Below are 14,377 nucleotides of genomic sequence, written 5' to 3'. Positions count from 1 at the left end.
CAAAAAATGACGTTTTTTCCATTTGTGCACCCAGGTTCGTTGTTGAGTACACCATCGCAAGCGCTCCTGTCTGTGATGTAGCATCAAGGGTAACCGCAGCCAGGGTCTCCGAGCTGATAGTCCATGCAGTTGCAAACGTCGTTGAACTGTTCGTGCAGATGGTTGTTGTCTTGCAAATGTTCCCATCTGTTGACTCAGGGATCGAGACGTGGGTGCACGATCCGTTACAGCCATGCGGATAAGATGCCTGTCATCTCGACTGCTAGTGATACGAGGCTGTTGGGATCCAGTACGGTGTTCCGTATTACCCTCCTGAACCCACCGATTCCATATTCTGCTAACAGTCATTGGATCTCGACCAACACGAGCAGCAATGTCGCGATACCATAAACCGCAATCGTGATAGGCTACAATCCGACCTTTATCAACGTGATAGTACGCATTTTGCCTCCTTACATGAGGCATCACAACAATGTTTCACCAGGCAACGCCGGTCAACTGCTGTTTGTGTATGAGAAATCGGTTGGAAACTTTCCTCGTGTCAGCATGTTGTAGGTGTCGCCACCGGCGCCAACCTTGTGTGAATGCTCTGAAAAGCTAATCATTTGCATATCACAACATCTTCTTCCTGTCGGTTAAATTTCATGTCTGTAGCACCTCATCTTCGTGGTGTAGAATTTTTAATGGCCAGTAGTGTATTATTGGTATTGGACTAGTGACCATTTTAACCTTGGCTCACATCGCCTGTCATAATAACACTGGAGACACTCGTCTGTATGACTAAACAGGTTAAATGGTGCACAGTCCCAGTTGTAGGTTTCCTCCAACCTCTTCAGCTCAGAGTAGCACTTGCAAATTGTGTACTCAATTGCTGCTTGGATATATTCCAGTCTGTGTCCTCCTCTACAGTTTTTACCCTAGTTTTTACTCTAGTACCATTTAAGTTATTCCCTGATGTTGTAACAGATGTCCTATCGTCCTGTCCTCCTTCATGTCAGTGATTTCTTTATATTTCTTTCCTCACTCCTTATCTGATCAGTCCAGTGAATTTTCCACATTCATCTGTAGTACCACATCTCAAATGCTTCAATTCAGTTATGTTTTGGTTTTCTCACAGTCCATGTTTCACTACCATACAATGCTGTACTCCAAATGCACATTCTCAGAAATTTCTTCCTCAAGTTAAGGCCTACGTTTTATACTAGTTGACTTCCTTTGACGCCGAGTGGTTCTGGCGCTACAGTCTGGAATCGCGCGACCACTACGGTCGCAGGTTCGAATCCTGCCTCAGGCATGGATGTGTGTGTTGTTCTTAGGATAGGTTTAAGTAGTTCTAAGTTCTAGGGGACTTATGACCTCAGCAGTTGAGTCCCATAGTGCTCAGAGCCATTTTAACTTCCTTTGACCAGGAATGCCCTTTTTCTTTGCACTAGTCTACTTGCTATATCCTCCTTGCTCCATCCGTCATGACTTATTTTGCTGCCTAGGTAGCAGAATTCCGTAACTTCACCTACTTCATGACCATCAATTCTGACGTTAAGTCTCTTGCTCTTCTCATTTCTGCTACTTTTAATTACTTGTGTCTTTCTTAGATTTACTATCAATTCTGTACTCATAGACTGTTCATTCCATTCAACACATCCTATAATTCTGCTTCACTTTCACTGAGAATAGCAATGTCATCAGAAAATCTTATCACTGATATCCTTTCACCTTGAATTGTAATTCCACTCTTGAACTTTTCTTTTATTTCCATTATTCCTTCTTCAGTGTATAGATTGAACAGAATAGGCGAAGGACTACACCCCTCTCTTATACCTGTTTTAATATGAGCATTTTGTTTTTGGTCTTCCACTCTTATTATTCTCTCTTGGCTCTTGTACATGTTGTATATTACACATCTCTCCCTATAGCTTACTCCTATTTTCTTCGCAATTCTGAAAATCTTGCATCATTTGACATCATTGAATACTTTTTCCCGGTCGACAGATCCTATAAATGTGACTTGATTTTTCTTTAGTCTTGCTACCATTATCAATCACTACATCAGAAATGCATGTCTGGTACCTTTCTTAAAGCCAAACTGATCACCTTCTAAATACACCCTCAAGTTTCCTTTCCATTCTTCTGTATATTGTTCTTGTCAGCAACTTGCATGCATGAGCTGTTAAAAGCTTGTTGGCTCTTGCAGTATTTGGAATTGTGTGGATGATATTTTTCTAAAAGTCAGATGGTATATCGCCAGACTCATACATTGTACACACCACTGTGAACAGTTGCTTTGTTGTCATTTCGCCCTATGATTTTAGATTACTGACACTATATTCATCCAGTGCTTGAGAAGGAGAGCACTTTGTTATTCCCAGTAAACTTAACACAAACACTGTCTAGTCACATTGATGTGACCTGTCAAAAGCCTGAATAACCACCTTTTGCAGTGCGGACCACTACAAGACATGCAGGAAGAAAGACAATGAGGTTCTGGAAGGTTCTGACAGGGATGTGGAGACATGGCGGCTCCAGTACCATGGCCAGCTGCACTAGGTTTCTGAGCTGAGGATCCATAGCACAAACAGTTCAACTAAGATGGTCCCACTGATTCTCATGTGGACTTAAATCCAGATAGTTTGTTTCCACAGAACAGACCCTGTCCCATGGCAAGCACATGTTTTCTACAGACAATCTCAAATATGACATGAAGTAACACATCTAGCAGCTCTTTGAAAACCTGTAGTTCCAAATTAATGCCCCTCACAAATATTGTGAGTCGAGCAACGTTTGCAACATTTGTGGTTTAGTCAAGGGTTAAAGCAGTAAAAGTCTGGAACTTCTACTGTAGTTGATTTTCCAAAACTGTGTGCAAATTGCAGATCTGATAAGACACCATTTGCTTGAAGAGGCAGACTCCTTCAAATTTCATAATGTCTGCTGTCGCTAAGCACTCGATGACAGCGAGCAGGCACGATTTCACCAAGGCCCCCATTGAGAACCAAGTTCCAGTTGTTACAATGATGTGTTTGTTACAATGATGTGTACAACTTTGTAGCTTGCTCAAAGCACTGCATCATTGGAATCTTCATTGACATCAGCAATCTACAGTAGTTGGTAACACATAAGTAATAAACAAAATCAATACAAATACATAGTGCGTAGAAGAAGTGTGTATTTATTTGTTGCATTTATTTATTTATGTATTTTGCTTCAGATTTACCTGTTGCTGAACTTTGCTGTTCATGTGACAATGAGTTGCTTTCTTGCATACTGTCCAGCTCATTGTACTACATCGCGTGAAGAGACGTGTAGTGATGCTGTATGTTGTACTTCACCATTTTCAGAACTTTGTGACTGACAAAACACTAAAGCAATCCATCTTTCTCAACAAACAAAAGCTGTTCTTCCCAACTTGGCAAAACTACAACTGACTGCTTCTAGAACTCATTGTCATCACTACATCCACAGTGAAGCACAGGATGTTACTAAACGACAGGCACATAATGCAGCAGTGTGCAAGTGTAGTGAAATGGACCCTTTTGGGCGCAGTACTCCCAGTGCCTGCCCACTGGGCAAGCCCCTGATCATTTACAGTCACCCATCCTTGTGCGGCTGACTTGGAACAGCCTGCTCTATGTCACACTTCTGCCTACAAAAACTGGATAAACTGCTCAGCAGTATGCACTCACATGTTGAGTTGCATACTGTTCTGAAGTAAATGCTTTGTCCATCACTGTGAATCAGTAACTTCCAAACTAAAAAATCAATCATACTATAGAAATATCATCTTTGTCCTAGAGTGTCCACAACTTCTATACGCAGGAGGGCTGCCAACCAACTTCTCAATTTTATGAACACCAAGCTGTTCTCAAAATGCATTAAATATTTGAGACTTTCATCTGGGAACAAAATCATGATTTTATTGTTGGTCATTCCCTTGTCCTGCTAAATACACACCTCTGGAATGTGTTGCTTATTGCCAGGGCTTTTTGCGTGTGTAATTCCAACTTATAAAGGTGTTGGAAAACACTTGTTGGTACGAGAGTAAATAGCCTTTAAACAAACCTAGTAGATACAGCCACAACACTGTGCTAGCGTTGTTAATTTCCTATACAGTTCACTTTAAACTAATTAGGGGAAATACAATGTATTGGCTCAAGGCTGCATAAAACCGAGTTCTACGGAATGCTAACCCGATGAGGCCAGGAATGAGGTCACACGTCTGATATGATACATACATGTTGGCTGTATTTTCATCATTTACACCCTTTCCCTCCTGTAATTGTTGGTTTTGAGGTATTGCTTTTCTTTTTTCTCCTAGTTTCCTAATTTCAGTGCTTTGTTCTCTCTCCATTATTTGCAAGATGTAGTCATAAAGTTTAATTATCTCCTTGAAAAATCAAGCTGCAACCAGGACACTTGGTGATGATATTAATCCTTCTCTATACAAGCTGTTCAAATAAAAATACCAACACTGACTGACACAATGACAGAGATGACAACAAATATATTTCTTTAAGCAACCAGTTGTCAAAAATGCATATTACATTAGTGCAGACTATCCAGGGTTCCAGCCCCTCTATTGGTACAACAAATGTTCAAAATAAGCAGCATTAAATTCAGTGCAGAGTCAGTGTTGTCATAGCGCAGCACATTATGAGGGATTTAAAATGTGTGACATGTTCTGTAAGTTTGTGGCAGCTGCAGGAATTGTTTTAACCACAGGAGTAGAATATGCTGTGGCTTTCATATAGCACCATAGAAAGGTAGTGGGGTGAGGTCTAAGAATCACACATGCCAATGTACAGCTCATCCCAGGCTGGTCCAGTGATTGGTGAAAGTATGGGTTAATGCTGCATGTACTGGTTTTGCAAAGTCCACTGGGGCCCCATGTTGACCACATTTCCCTCTGATACATGGAGGTACCCCTTCCAATAACCTCAGCAGGTGCTCTTCTGTGAACAGTCTGTGCATAGGCCACCTGAGTCATTGAGGCAACATGTGCATCTGCAATTGGCAGAGGGTTCATGAAACCACTTTCAGACTATTTCTCTACTATTCCACTCACAAATAGCATACGGGAAAAGCAAACACTTGAATCTTTCTGCCTCAGCTCTTTATTTCTCTTATCTTATCACATTTATATAGATTAGGAATGGTATAGGGCCTATAACAGTTCCTTGGAGAATGCCAAATATCACTTCTGTTTTACTTGTTGACTTTCCACCAATTAGTATGAACTGTGATCTTCTTGAAAAGAAATGGTGAATCCATTAGCAGAACTGAGACAGTACTTGTGAGGAACCCAAACAAGTGAAGTTGCCCACAATACTAGCCCTCAAGTTTACTGAAAATTGGCTCTGGTAACCTTGAATAACTGTTCGTAGGTTTTCATCAACCCATTAATTTTGGTGCAATGATGTTTCAATAGGGTCCTTTATGTTTATCTCCTTCACTTCAGGCGTACTTATGAATGCTTAGTGCTCACTCAATATGCATATCTTACAGCTTGTTGCTTTGCAAAAGAATTACAGACATTGGCTGCGAGTGGGAATTGATTGAAATCAATGGGGAAAGTTGAAAATCTGTGTTGGGCTGGGATTCAAATCCGGGTCTCCTGCTTGCTAGGCAGATGTTCTGACCTCTGAGCCATCTGGAGGTGTCATAATGGCAGCTGGATCAAAAAGGCGTCTCTTCGTTTGGACATGTCCAGAAGAACAGACACCTCATATGCACCTTGTTGCTTAATGAAATATATTTGTTGTTGGCTTTGTTGTAATGTCTATCAGTTTGGGAATTGAATTTTTCAACACCTTATATATTAACCTCTCAATGCAACACATTTTTCTCAATGGTGGATGACTTGTTGGAAACCTTAATGGTAGAAGTCTGTGCTTAGGCTGCTCTTCAACATCAGTTATCATCTTTCTGTAAATTCCTGTTATGCAATAGTCTCTTCATCTGAGGAAGTAGGAAGAAGGGAGTGGCTGACATGTCCAGAGGATAATAATAAGGGGGCGGGGGTGGGGGCTGAATCAGTATTTAAGGAAGCAGTGTGTGTGACCGTGTCCTTTGCAGAAGGATCTGGGGCATTGTCATATAGCAAGTGATGACCTTTGCCATGTTCGAAATGCACCGTGACTGGTTATCAGTTTTTCTACTTTTGACATGACTGTGGTATGTTGACCTTTGAGCACCAGGGTTTCCTTTCTCTTGACAGAGTGATAATCTGCAATTCACTCTTTTCCATTTAGACTTGTTTTGACTTTACTGGACCGAGCGAGGTGGCGCAGTGGTTAGCACACTGGACTCGCATTCGGGAGGACGACGGTTCAATCCCGTCTCCGGCCATCCTGATTTAGGTTTTCCGTGATTTCCCTAAATCGCTTCAGGCAAATGCCGGGATGGATCCTTTGAAAGGGCACGGCCGATTTCCTTCCCCATCCTTCCCTAACCCGAGCTTGCGCTCCGTCTCTAATGACCTCGTTGTCGACGGGACGATAAACACTAAATCTCCTCCTCCTCCTCCTGACTTTACTGGAAACAATTGCACCACCTAACCCTCGTGTCATCTAACAGTGGCTCATGTGTTGACATACACTTCCATCCAGCATTGATTGTTGCAGTGTTTTCCCTTCAAATGCAGAGATACAAAAGATCATTATGACTGCTACATGTAATTTACTTTTCTACATTTGCTTAATCTGAATATCTCATCGCACTTTTCACCACTTCAGATCTTGGACTTACTTAAACTTAGTTTCTCCAACATTAAGTAATATATTGGGCAACAGGTTTCCTCCAGCAAACTCGATCAACTTCCAGGTTTTCAGCTTCCCCCCCTGTTAATGTCTATGCATTGAAGATCCTCTGCAAAAGCTCAATTCTCACATGTTTTATGCAGGTTTCTGTTAGCATAAGAACATCTGTTGTGCCCGTTGTCTGTCCCACGGAATGAGTTGCATAGGTGGAACTTTGCAGCTGGGAGGAGCATGCCCCAGATATTTTCATGTTTTTTCTTAAATAACTAGAGGTGAACTCTGAAGTGATTCCCTTGTAAAGGACATGACCAGTTTCCTTCCTCCATTTTTTCAAATACAAACTTGTGCTGTTTCTCTCTTCTGATATAAACAGGATATCAAACACTAATCTATGATTTTTCTTCCTTGCTCCTTGGGTTAATAACTTCCTGTTTAATTACTTTCATAATATGCAAAAGCTTACATTTTATTCAGCTTAAGATATTCATTAATTTTTTGTTCCATGTATGTGGTATAAATGTGAAAGCATTTGGAAGTGTGTCCGTATGGCTGCTGCCTACCAAATTGGTGTTTTTTGTATATTTATTTGGCTAGTTTTTATTTTAAGCTTAATATTAAACAGTTGTATTAGTACACTCTTTCCAACTTGCATGCTGTTCTGTTCACTCACAGTATCCTCATACTAAATGAAGATTTGCATTTCATTAAGTACTTTTACTGTGCTGTGATGTTGGTTGACTTTTGTCACAATATTGGTGCTGCCAGTGCCAAATGTTTACATCATCTTCCCTTTATTATTTCCAACTTCTCTATATTTTCACTTTTGAACCAATATAATAGTTAAACTAGGACATAAATGTATGGGTCAGTTGAACCTTTCAATACTGGATGTCAACGTTGTCCTTTGAAGTTATGATGTTGTGGTGCATATTATCATAAAGGTGCAAAAAGGAAAAGCATAGGACACCAAAACTACTTTTTTGCATTTGTATTAGTTGTTTGGAATGTAGGTTGTGCTGACAGAGAGATTTGTCACATAGCCAAAGGTATAGCTTAGGTTGAAAATTGCCAGTTTGGTTGTCAGTTGACAAAGTCAACAAATGTGAAAATGAAATCTTAGTTGTGGTAACGTGTATCCTTGGTTAGGGTTGAAAAGTGACAGTTCAGTTACGAAATGATGAAACAGTATCTAAGGCTTCAATTAATCCCAAGATACAAGTACATTACATAACATGTCATAGAGTGAATTTCATCCAAGAAACTTTCTTTACAGAATGTAGATCTAGCAATTTTTTTCATTCTCTCACCTTGCCTCATATTTGAATTTTGATAAATAGATGTTATTGTGCCATTGTACATTGTTTATCGTGTGGAACATAAACCCATGTTATTCACAGCAGTATATTGTTTATATGATTACAAAAGTTGTTACTCACCATATAGTGGAGATGCTGAGTCGCAGATAGGCACAACAAAAAGTCTGTCACAAGCCTATCTGGAACTCAGCATCTCCACTATAGGGTGAGTAGCAGCTTTCCTCCATCCTGGATTTTCCAATGTTTAATATGATTACAAACCAGTTATGAATCATGGCAGCATGCAATAACTTTGGCATTAAAAGAGGGTAGCCCAGTTGCAAAGTGCAAGATTACAGATCCAAAGATCTCATGTTCAAACCCCGATCATTCCTCTGATTTTTAACTGTCTCTTTTTCACCACTGACAGTGTTTGTTAACGTGAAAAATGTCAAGTTGCACCATGGTTCGGAGTCCATTTTCAACTGTAGCCCCCCCCCCCCACACACACACACACATAACTGGCTGGGTAAGTTAGTCCAAAGATCAGAGGAAGAAAGACATTTCACTTATAATAGGACCATGCCTAGTAAAGCCCTGTAGTGTTCAAACCATCCTTCGAGTTGATGAGAGCTTTACATAGACTAACATAAACTGTTTAAAAAAGTAATATTATTAGGACTTTGTCCATCACAGTAGCTGAGTAGTCAGCAGGCTGACTGCCATACAGAGGACCTGGTTTCAAATGCAGCAACTGCTAGGGATTCTTCCTTAGTTGGTGAGAGGACTGGAACTAGGTGCACTCAGCCTCCTGATGCTAACTGAGGAGCTACTTGAATGTCTGCTGACCTGCCAATGGCCAGAAGTGCGTCTGCAGACCCCCACCCCTCCATACTACATCCAAATGATGCCATTGGCTGATGGATGATATGGCAGTTGGCGAGGTCCGATTGGTCTTTCTGTGGGCAGAACAGCAGTGCTTGCTTGCTTGCTTGCCTGTTAGGACTTAAGTATATGGAGAACTAGTCAAGTCTTACCAGTTATTCTGTCACTGTTGAGCAAAAATTGTACACGTGACTTCACACTACAGGTAGCAGCAGTGAAAATGTGGATTTAGGGAAGAACCTCCAGGATGAGTCAGGTCCAAAGAGACACAAATTTGGAGATTCCAAATGCAAAACATGCAGAGAAAAAGCTCTTGAAGGTAACAGAAAGAAGAAAAGTTCTAGGGGCCATTTAGTGAGGCATAACAGATGAATAGTGGAACCTGAACCAAAATGTAGAGTAAAAGATGCAGTGATAGGCTCAGAAACTGTTCATTGAAAACATGAAAGGACATTGGGACACTGAAACTAACATGTAAGGAAATGTGAAGCATAAGCCCGAAAAATGTGGTTTCAGTGAAGAGCCTGAGCTTTTTCAGTGTTATACTTCATATACTTTATTAATTAGTGACATTTTGTACCCTTTTGTGGTTGCCCCTATTCATTATTTTTTTGTTAATTAAAATTTTCATAGTCTTGAAATGTTTTTCTTTAGTACTACATTCTCTCTCTCTCTCTCTCTCTCTCTCTCTCTCTCTCTCTCTCTCTCTCTTTCTCCTCTACGGGTTTTCCTTTTGCATGTTTATTTTCTGTTTTTCTGTATACATATTTCATCTAATACAATCTTTTCTCCTGTATCAAAAAGAAAATTCGATTAGGAAAACTGTTAACTTACAAGACAGAATGAATGGCAAGTACTTACCTTCAGGATGTAAAATGCCAAGTACTGCAGATAAATACACTTAAAAGTAGAAATAAAACTGTTTGCAACTTTTGGAAGTTATATGTTCTTTCTTCAACCTTTTTCCTCCCTTCATCCTAATTCAGGTGGATCCTTATCCACTTGGGGTTGAGTGACCTGCCCTTCCTTCTCAGCACTACCCAACCAAATCCTCTTTTCCTCCTTGATGATGGTACCTACAGTTTCCAAAACAATTTTATCTACTTTCAAAAGTTTTTGTTGACAGTATTCGGAACTTCACTTTGTGAAAGTAAGTACTGGGCAGCCACTCTCTCCCATTGTAATTTAACAACCTATTTCTCTGCCATTGCACATCATTTCAACTGAAATCTTCCTCAGAATCTCACACTTGCAGCTCGTTTTAGTTCTTCTATCTGTTTCAGTTAACCTGCTTACTGTTATTCCCTAGCTAATTACAATTCATTTGAGCACTTTTTAATTTTCTCTTCTACCACTGTCAACATGACAACTGTATTTTTAAATGTTATTGTGATCAATGCAGCACATTGAAACCTGTGGTCTATACAGGATACATATTTTTTATTGGTGCTACGTTTCCCTAGATATAAATCAGCAGTAGTCTGAAGTTGGAAAAACAGTATGTCTGTGTCAGCTACCTACAACACTTTGTAGTAAAAGACTCTTTTTATGCAGTCAAATACTCTTTTTGTGAGATCAAAGCATAGAGGTAATGAGGAACTACTATCACATGGCTCTTTCCTTTGAAAAGTGCCGTGAGGTACTACAGTACCAAACATGCACATCGTTTGAGTTGTGAACTGACAGTACTGTATGACACAGTAGTTTACTGCTCCATATGCACATTATGATGTCATTGGTTTGAGTCTTACGCTAGTTGGCCACAGGTGTACCTATGTGCTTTGTTAATCAGCAAGAGATTCAGAACTATATGTTTTATTAAATATTACATTATAATCATCCCAACTGTGTGACCTTCATCCAATGTGAGAGACTTCTGTTAACACGGAGCTCATAATTTCAGAACATGAGCAACACATCACCATTGTAATTTAGCAGTACATCACCATTGTAATTTAGCAGTATATAACACTGAGTGCATCTTTTACCACCTCCATTATTGCTCTTCCTGCAGTTTTTGCTCTGCAGGGCAGAATTTCCTTCCCATTCCCTATATTGTCTCTGAAATCAGTAAAGAGAAGCACCCACAGTGTACATCATTAATTTATCCTCCTCCTCCTCCTCATCATCATCATCATCGTCAACCCCCCCCCCCCCCCCCTTTTCACACACACACACAAATCTACAGTTAATGATTGATGTTGTCTAAAATTAATTCTGTGTATCTCTTTACTGTCTCTCAGAATTCCGTCCACCCATTCCCCTTTTTCTTGGTACATCATGTGTGTATTTCGCCACTGAGCAGATACTACAGTTCTGTTCTTAATGATTAACTGTGCATTCTAGAATTAAAGGTTCTTGAGTTGCTCAGTTTTTTCTCTTTTGTTCAGTGTCTATAATGTCATTATTAACAAGAATTAATGGTGTAGCATCAGATACAATCACGGGTAAACCAAATGTCCTTGACAGTTTGAGAGTAAATACAGGGAAATGAAAGGTGGTTGATATAAATGTAAAAGACATTTGACAGATACATAACCTTTGTTGATAGCAGTTGCATGAGTGAAAATGTCTGGGACATGTCCAGTTTTGAACGTATCTGTGTATCACACCTTAGATTTGAAGGTAATCTGAGCATATGTGAGAAGTCCATAGTAATGTAGAAAATGTTTTTGAACTGGTTGCCAAGAGACCACTCATGTACAACCACAGAAAGCACATTCTAGCATAAATTGAGGTAACCCAAGAAATATTGAGAGCTGTTAAAAGTACCTTCTTGAAGTTGTTCATATTTTCTAATTTTCAAATGCATTTTCTGACGTTAAAGTGTGTTATTTACTTTTCTTAGGTCTGTATTTGGCAAGAAGAAGGTTATAACAGAAGAAATTGTAGAAACTTCAAATATCACGAGTACTAATGTCAGTGCTGGCAACAGTAATGAACCCCCTCAAAAAATAGCACGCTATACAGAACCAGTACAGTTAAAGACAACACAGACAGTAAGTTCTTTGCTCATGATTATTGTTTTTAGTTTAATGTAATTTCAATGTCTGGTTCTTATTTCCTAAAGGAAATTATCCAGAGTTTGAAACTTTTTTTTTACTTGTTCCATTGCCTCGCCTATTACACATCACAAGAACATAAGGATTAAACATATGTACAAGTATGTGAACAACAGTTTAACCTCAATATTATGAAAAGGATAGATTATAATGTAAATGAATTATTTAGTAATATAGAGCTGACTCACCGTAAGGCAGAAACACTACATCGTTGACAGATACATGCACGAAAGGTAAAGAGCTTTGCTTTACTAGCTTTCAAAATGAAGTTCCTTTCTCAGGCTTCAGGAAACACACACACACACATACACACTATTGGGTTTGTGGGGGACAGTGAGTTATCTTAGATTTAGACCAGGGAGGTTATGGGAATCAAGGAGGTGCTGTAAGGATAGCTCCCATCTGCACAACAGTTTGACAGTGGCCATTCATTCTGTTTGACAGCTGGTTGGTTGTCATACCAATGTAAAATGCTGTGCAGTGGCTACAGCAGAGCTGGTATATAACATGGCAGCTTAGACGGGTTGCGCATCCTCTGATGGGGTAGTATAAGTGTGTGGTGGCAGGGGATTGGGGGTGGGAATGGCATAGAGGTAGAAAAGGATGTTATGGAAGTTGGGTGGGCAGCAGAACACTATTTTGGGAGGGGATGGAAGTTTCTTGGGTAGGATGTCCCTCATTTCAGGACATCATGGCATGATGATAGATCATCAAAGCCCTGACGAAGACCGTGGTTCAGTTGTTCCAGTCCCAGGAGGTATTGGGTGACAAGGGTCGCTTCTGTGTGGTTGGCTCTTAGAATGGATGTGAGGATCAGGTGTGTGTGGTGATATGGCATGGGAGATCCGTTTGTGTATTAGGTCTGGGGGGGGGGGGGGGGTACTGCCTGTCTGCGAAGGCCTTTGTGACACCAACAGCATACTGAATGAAGGAGTTCTCATGACTGCAGATATGTCTGCCATGGGTGGCCAGGCTGTATGGGAGGGATTTTTTGGTGTGGAAGGGGTGGCATCTGTCAAAGTGCAGGTACTGTTGGTGATTGGTGGATTTTATGTGTACTGAGGTATTGAAGGAACCATCTGAGAGGAAGAGATTGGTATCTAGGAAGATGGCACAAAGGGTGGAGGAGGATGAGGTGAAGTGGATGAAAGAGAAGATGTTGAGGTTGTGGAGGAATGAGGATAAGTTGTCCTGGCCTTGGGTCCAGATTATAAAGATTTCGTCTGTAAACCTGAACCAGACCAGGGAATATGTGGCCCATGAAGAGGTTGGCATAGGAGGGTGCCATGTGGGTTCCCGTGGCAGTGCGACGATTTTATTTGTATAGGTTCCCTCAAAAGGTGAAGTAGTTATGGGTTAGAATGTAGTTGCTTAGGTGTACAAGGAATGAAGTAGTGGGTTTGGAATCCACAGGACTTTGGGAGAGGTAATGTTCAATTGTGGCAAGGACATGGGCGAGGGATGTTGGTGTATAAGGAGGTTGCGTCTAATGTGACAAGTAGGAACCCCGGAGGTAAGGATGTGGGGTTGTTGGAGAGCCGATGTAGGAAGTGGTTGTTATCTTTAATGTGGGAACCTAGGTTTTGGACAATTGGTTGCAGATGTTGGTCAACCATGGCCAAGATTCTTTCGGTGGGAGCATTGTAACCAGCCACAATGGGGCACCCAGGAGTGTTACATTTGTGGATTTTGGGGAGCATGTAGGAGGTAAGTGTGCAGGCTGTTGCTGGGGTGAGCAGGGTGATGGATCCAGTGGAGAGGTTCTGGTAAGGGCTTTAGGATTTCAGCAGGGACTGGAGATTATGTTGGACTTTTGGAATGGGGTCACTTTGGCAGAGCTTGTAGGTGGAAATGTCAGACAGTTGGCGGAGGCCCTACACCAGGTAGTCACTCCGTTTCATCTCAACAGTGGTGGAACCTTTGTCTGCTAGGAGGTCGATCAGGTCAGGACCCATTTTTAGGCTGTGTAGGGCAATCCTTTCTTCTGCTTAAAGGTTGTTGTTCTTAGGAAGGGACATGGGAAAGGATGCTGAGGCCTTGGAATTTACGAATTTCTGGAAGATGACCAGGGGATGGTTAGGCAGAAGTGTGGGAAGGTCACAGATAGATGGTGGTATGAATTGGAACCGGCAGGGTTCAATGTTAAGATTGGACTGGCTTTGTTTGGTTGGAGAGGTCGGTGACAAAAATGTGTTTCCACTGTAGGGAGTGGGAGGAGGAGAGTAGATCTTTCACAAGTCTAACATGGTTAAACGTCGGAGTAGGGCTGAATGTGAGGCCTCTGAACAGGACTGAAACTTCTATGTATTTTGGTGGAGAGATTAACAACAGTGTTCTGGTATTGTTTCAGTCTGGATTTCGTGGAGTGTTGCTAGGGGATTTT

At 40.9% G+C, this 14,377-nt stretch overlaps 1 protein-coding gene across 1 annotated transcript in view; it reads left to right on the top strand.

The window, feature by feature from the left end:
* LOC126251660 (splicing factor YJU2) overlaps window positions 1–14,377 on the top strand; it is a 68,513-nt gene that overhangs the window by 37,641 nt on the left and 16,495 nt on the right. Inside the window, exon 6 of the mRNA XM_049952231.1 lies at window positions 11,781–11,931. Coding sequence (XP_049808188.1) covers window positions 11,781–11,931 — 151 coding nt within the window. The remainder of the gene's footprint in view (window positions 1–11,780; window positions 11,932–14,377) is intronic.

The sequence above is a fragment of the Schistocerca nitens genome, chromosome 4 (assembly GCF_023898315.1).
Source record: "Schistocerca nitens isolate TAMUIC-IGC-003100 chromosome 4, iqSchNite1.1, whole genome shotgun sequence".
Taxonomy (NCBI): domain Eukaryota; kingdom Metazoa; phylum Arthropoda; class Insecta; order Orthoptera; family Acrididae; genus Schistocerca; species Schistocerca nitens.
This window is presented reverse-complemented; position numbering and strand designations above follow the sequence as displayed.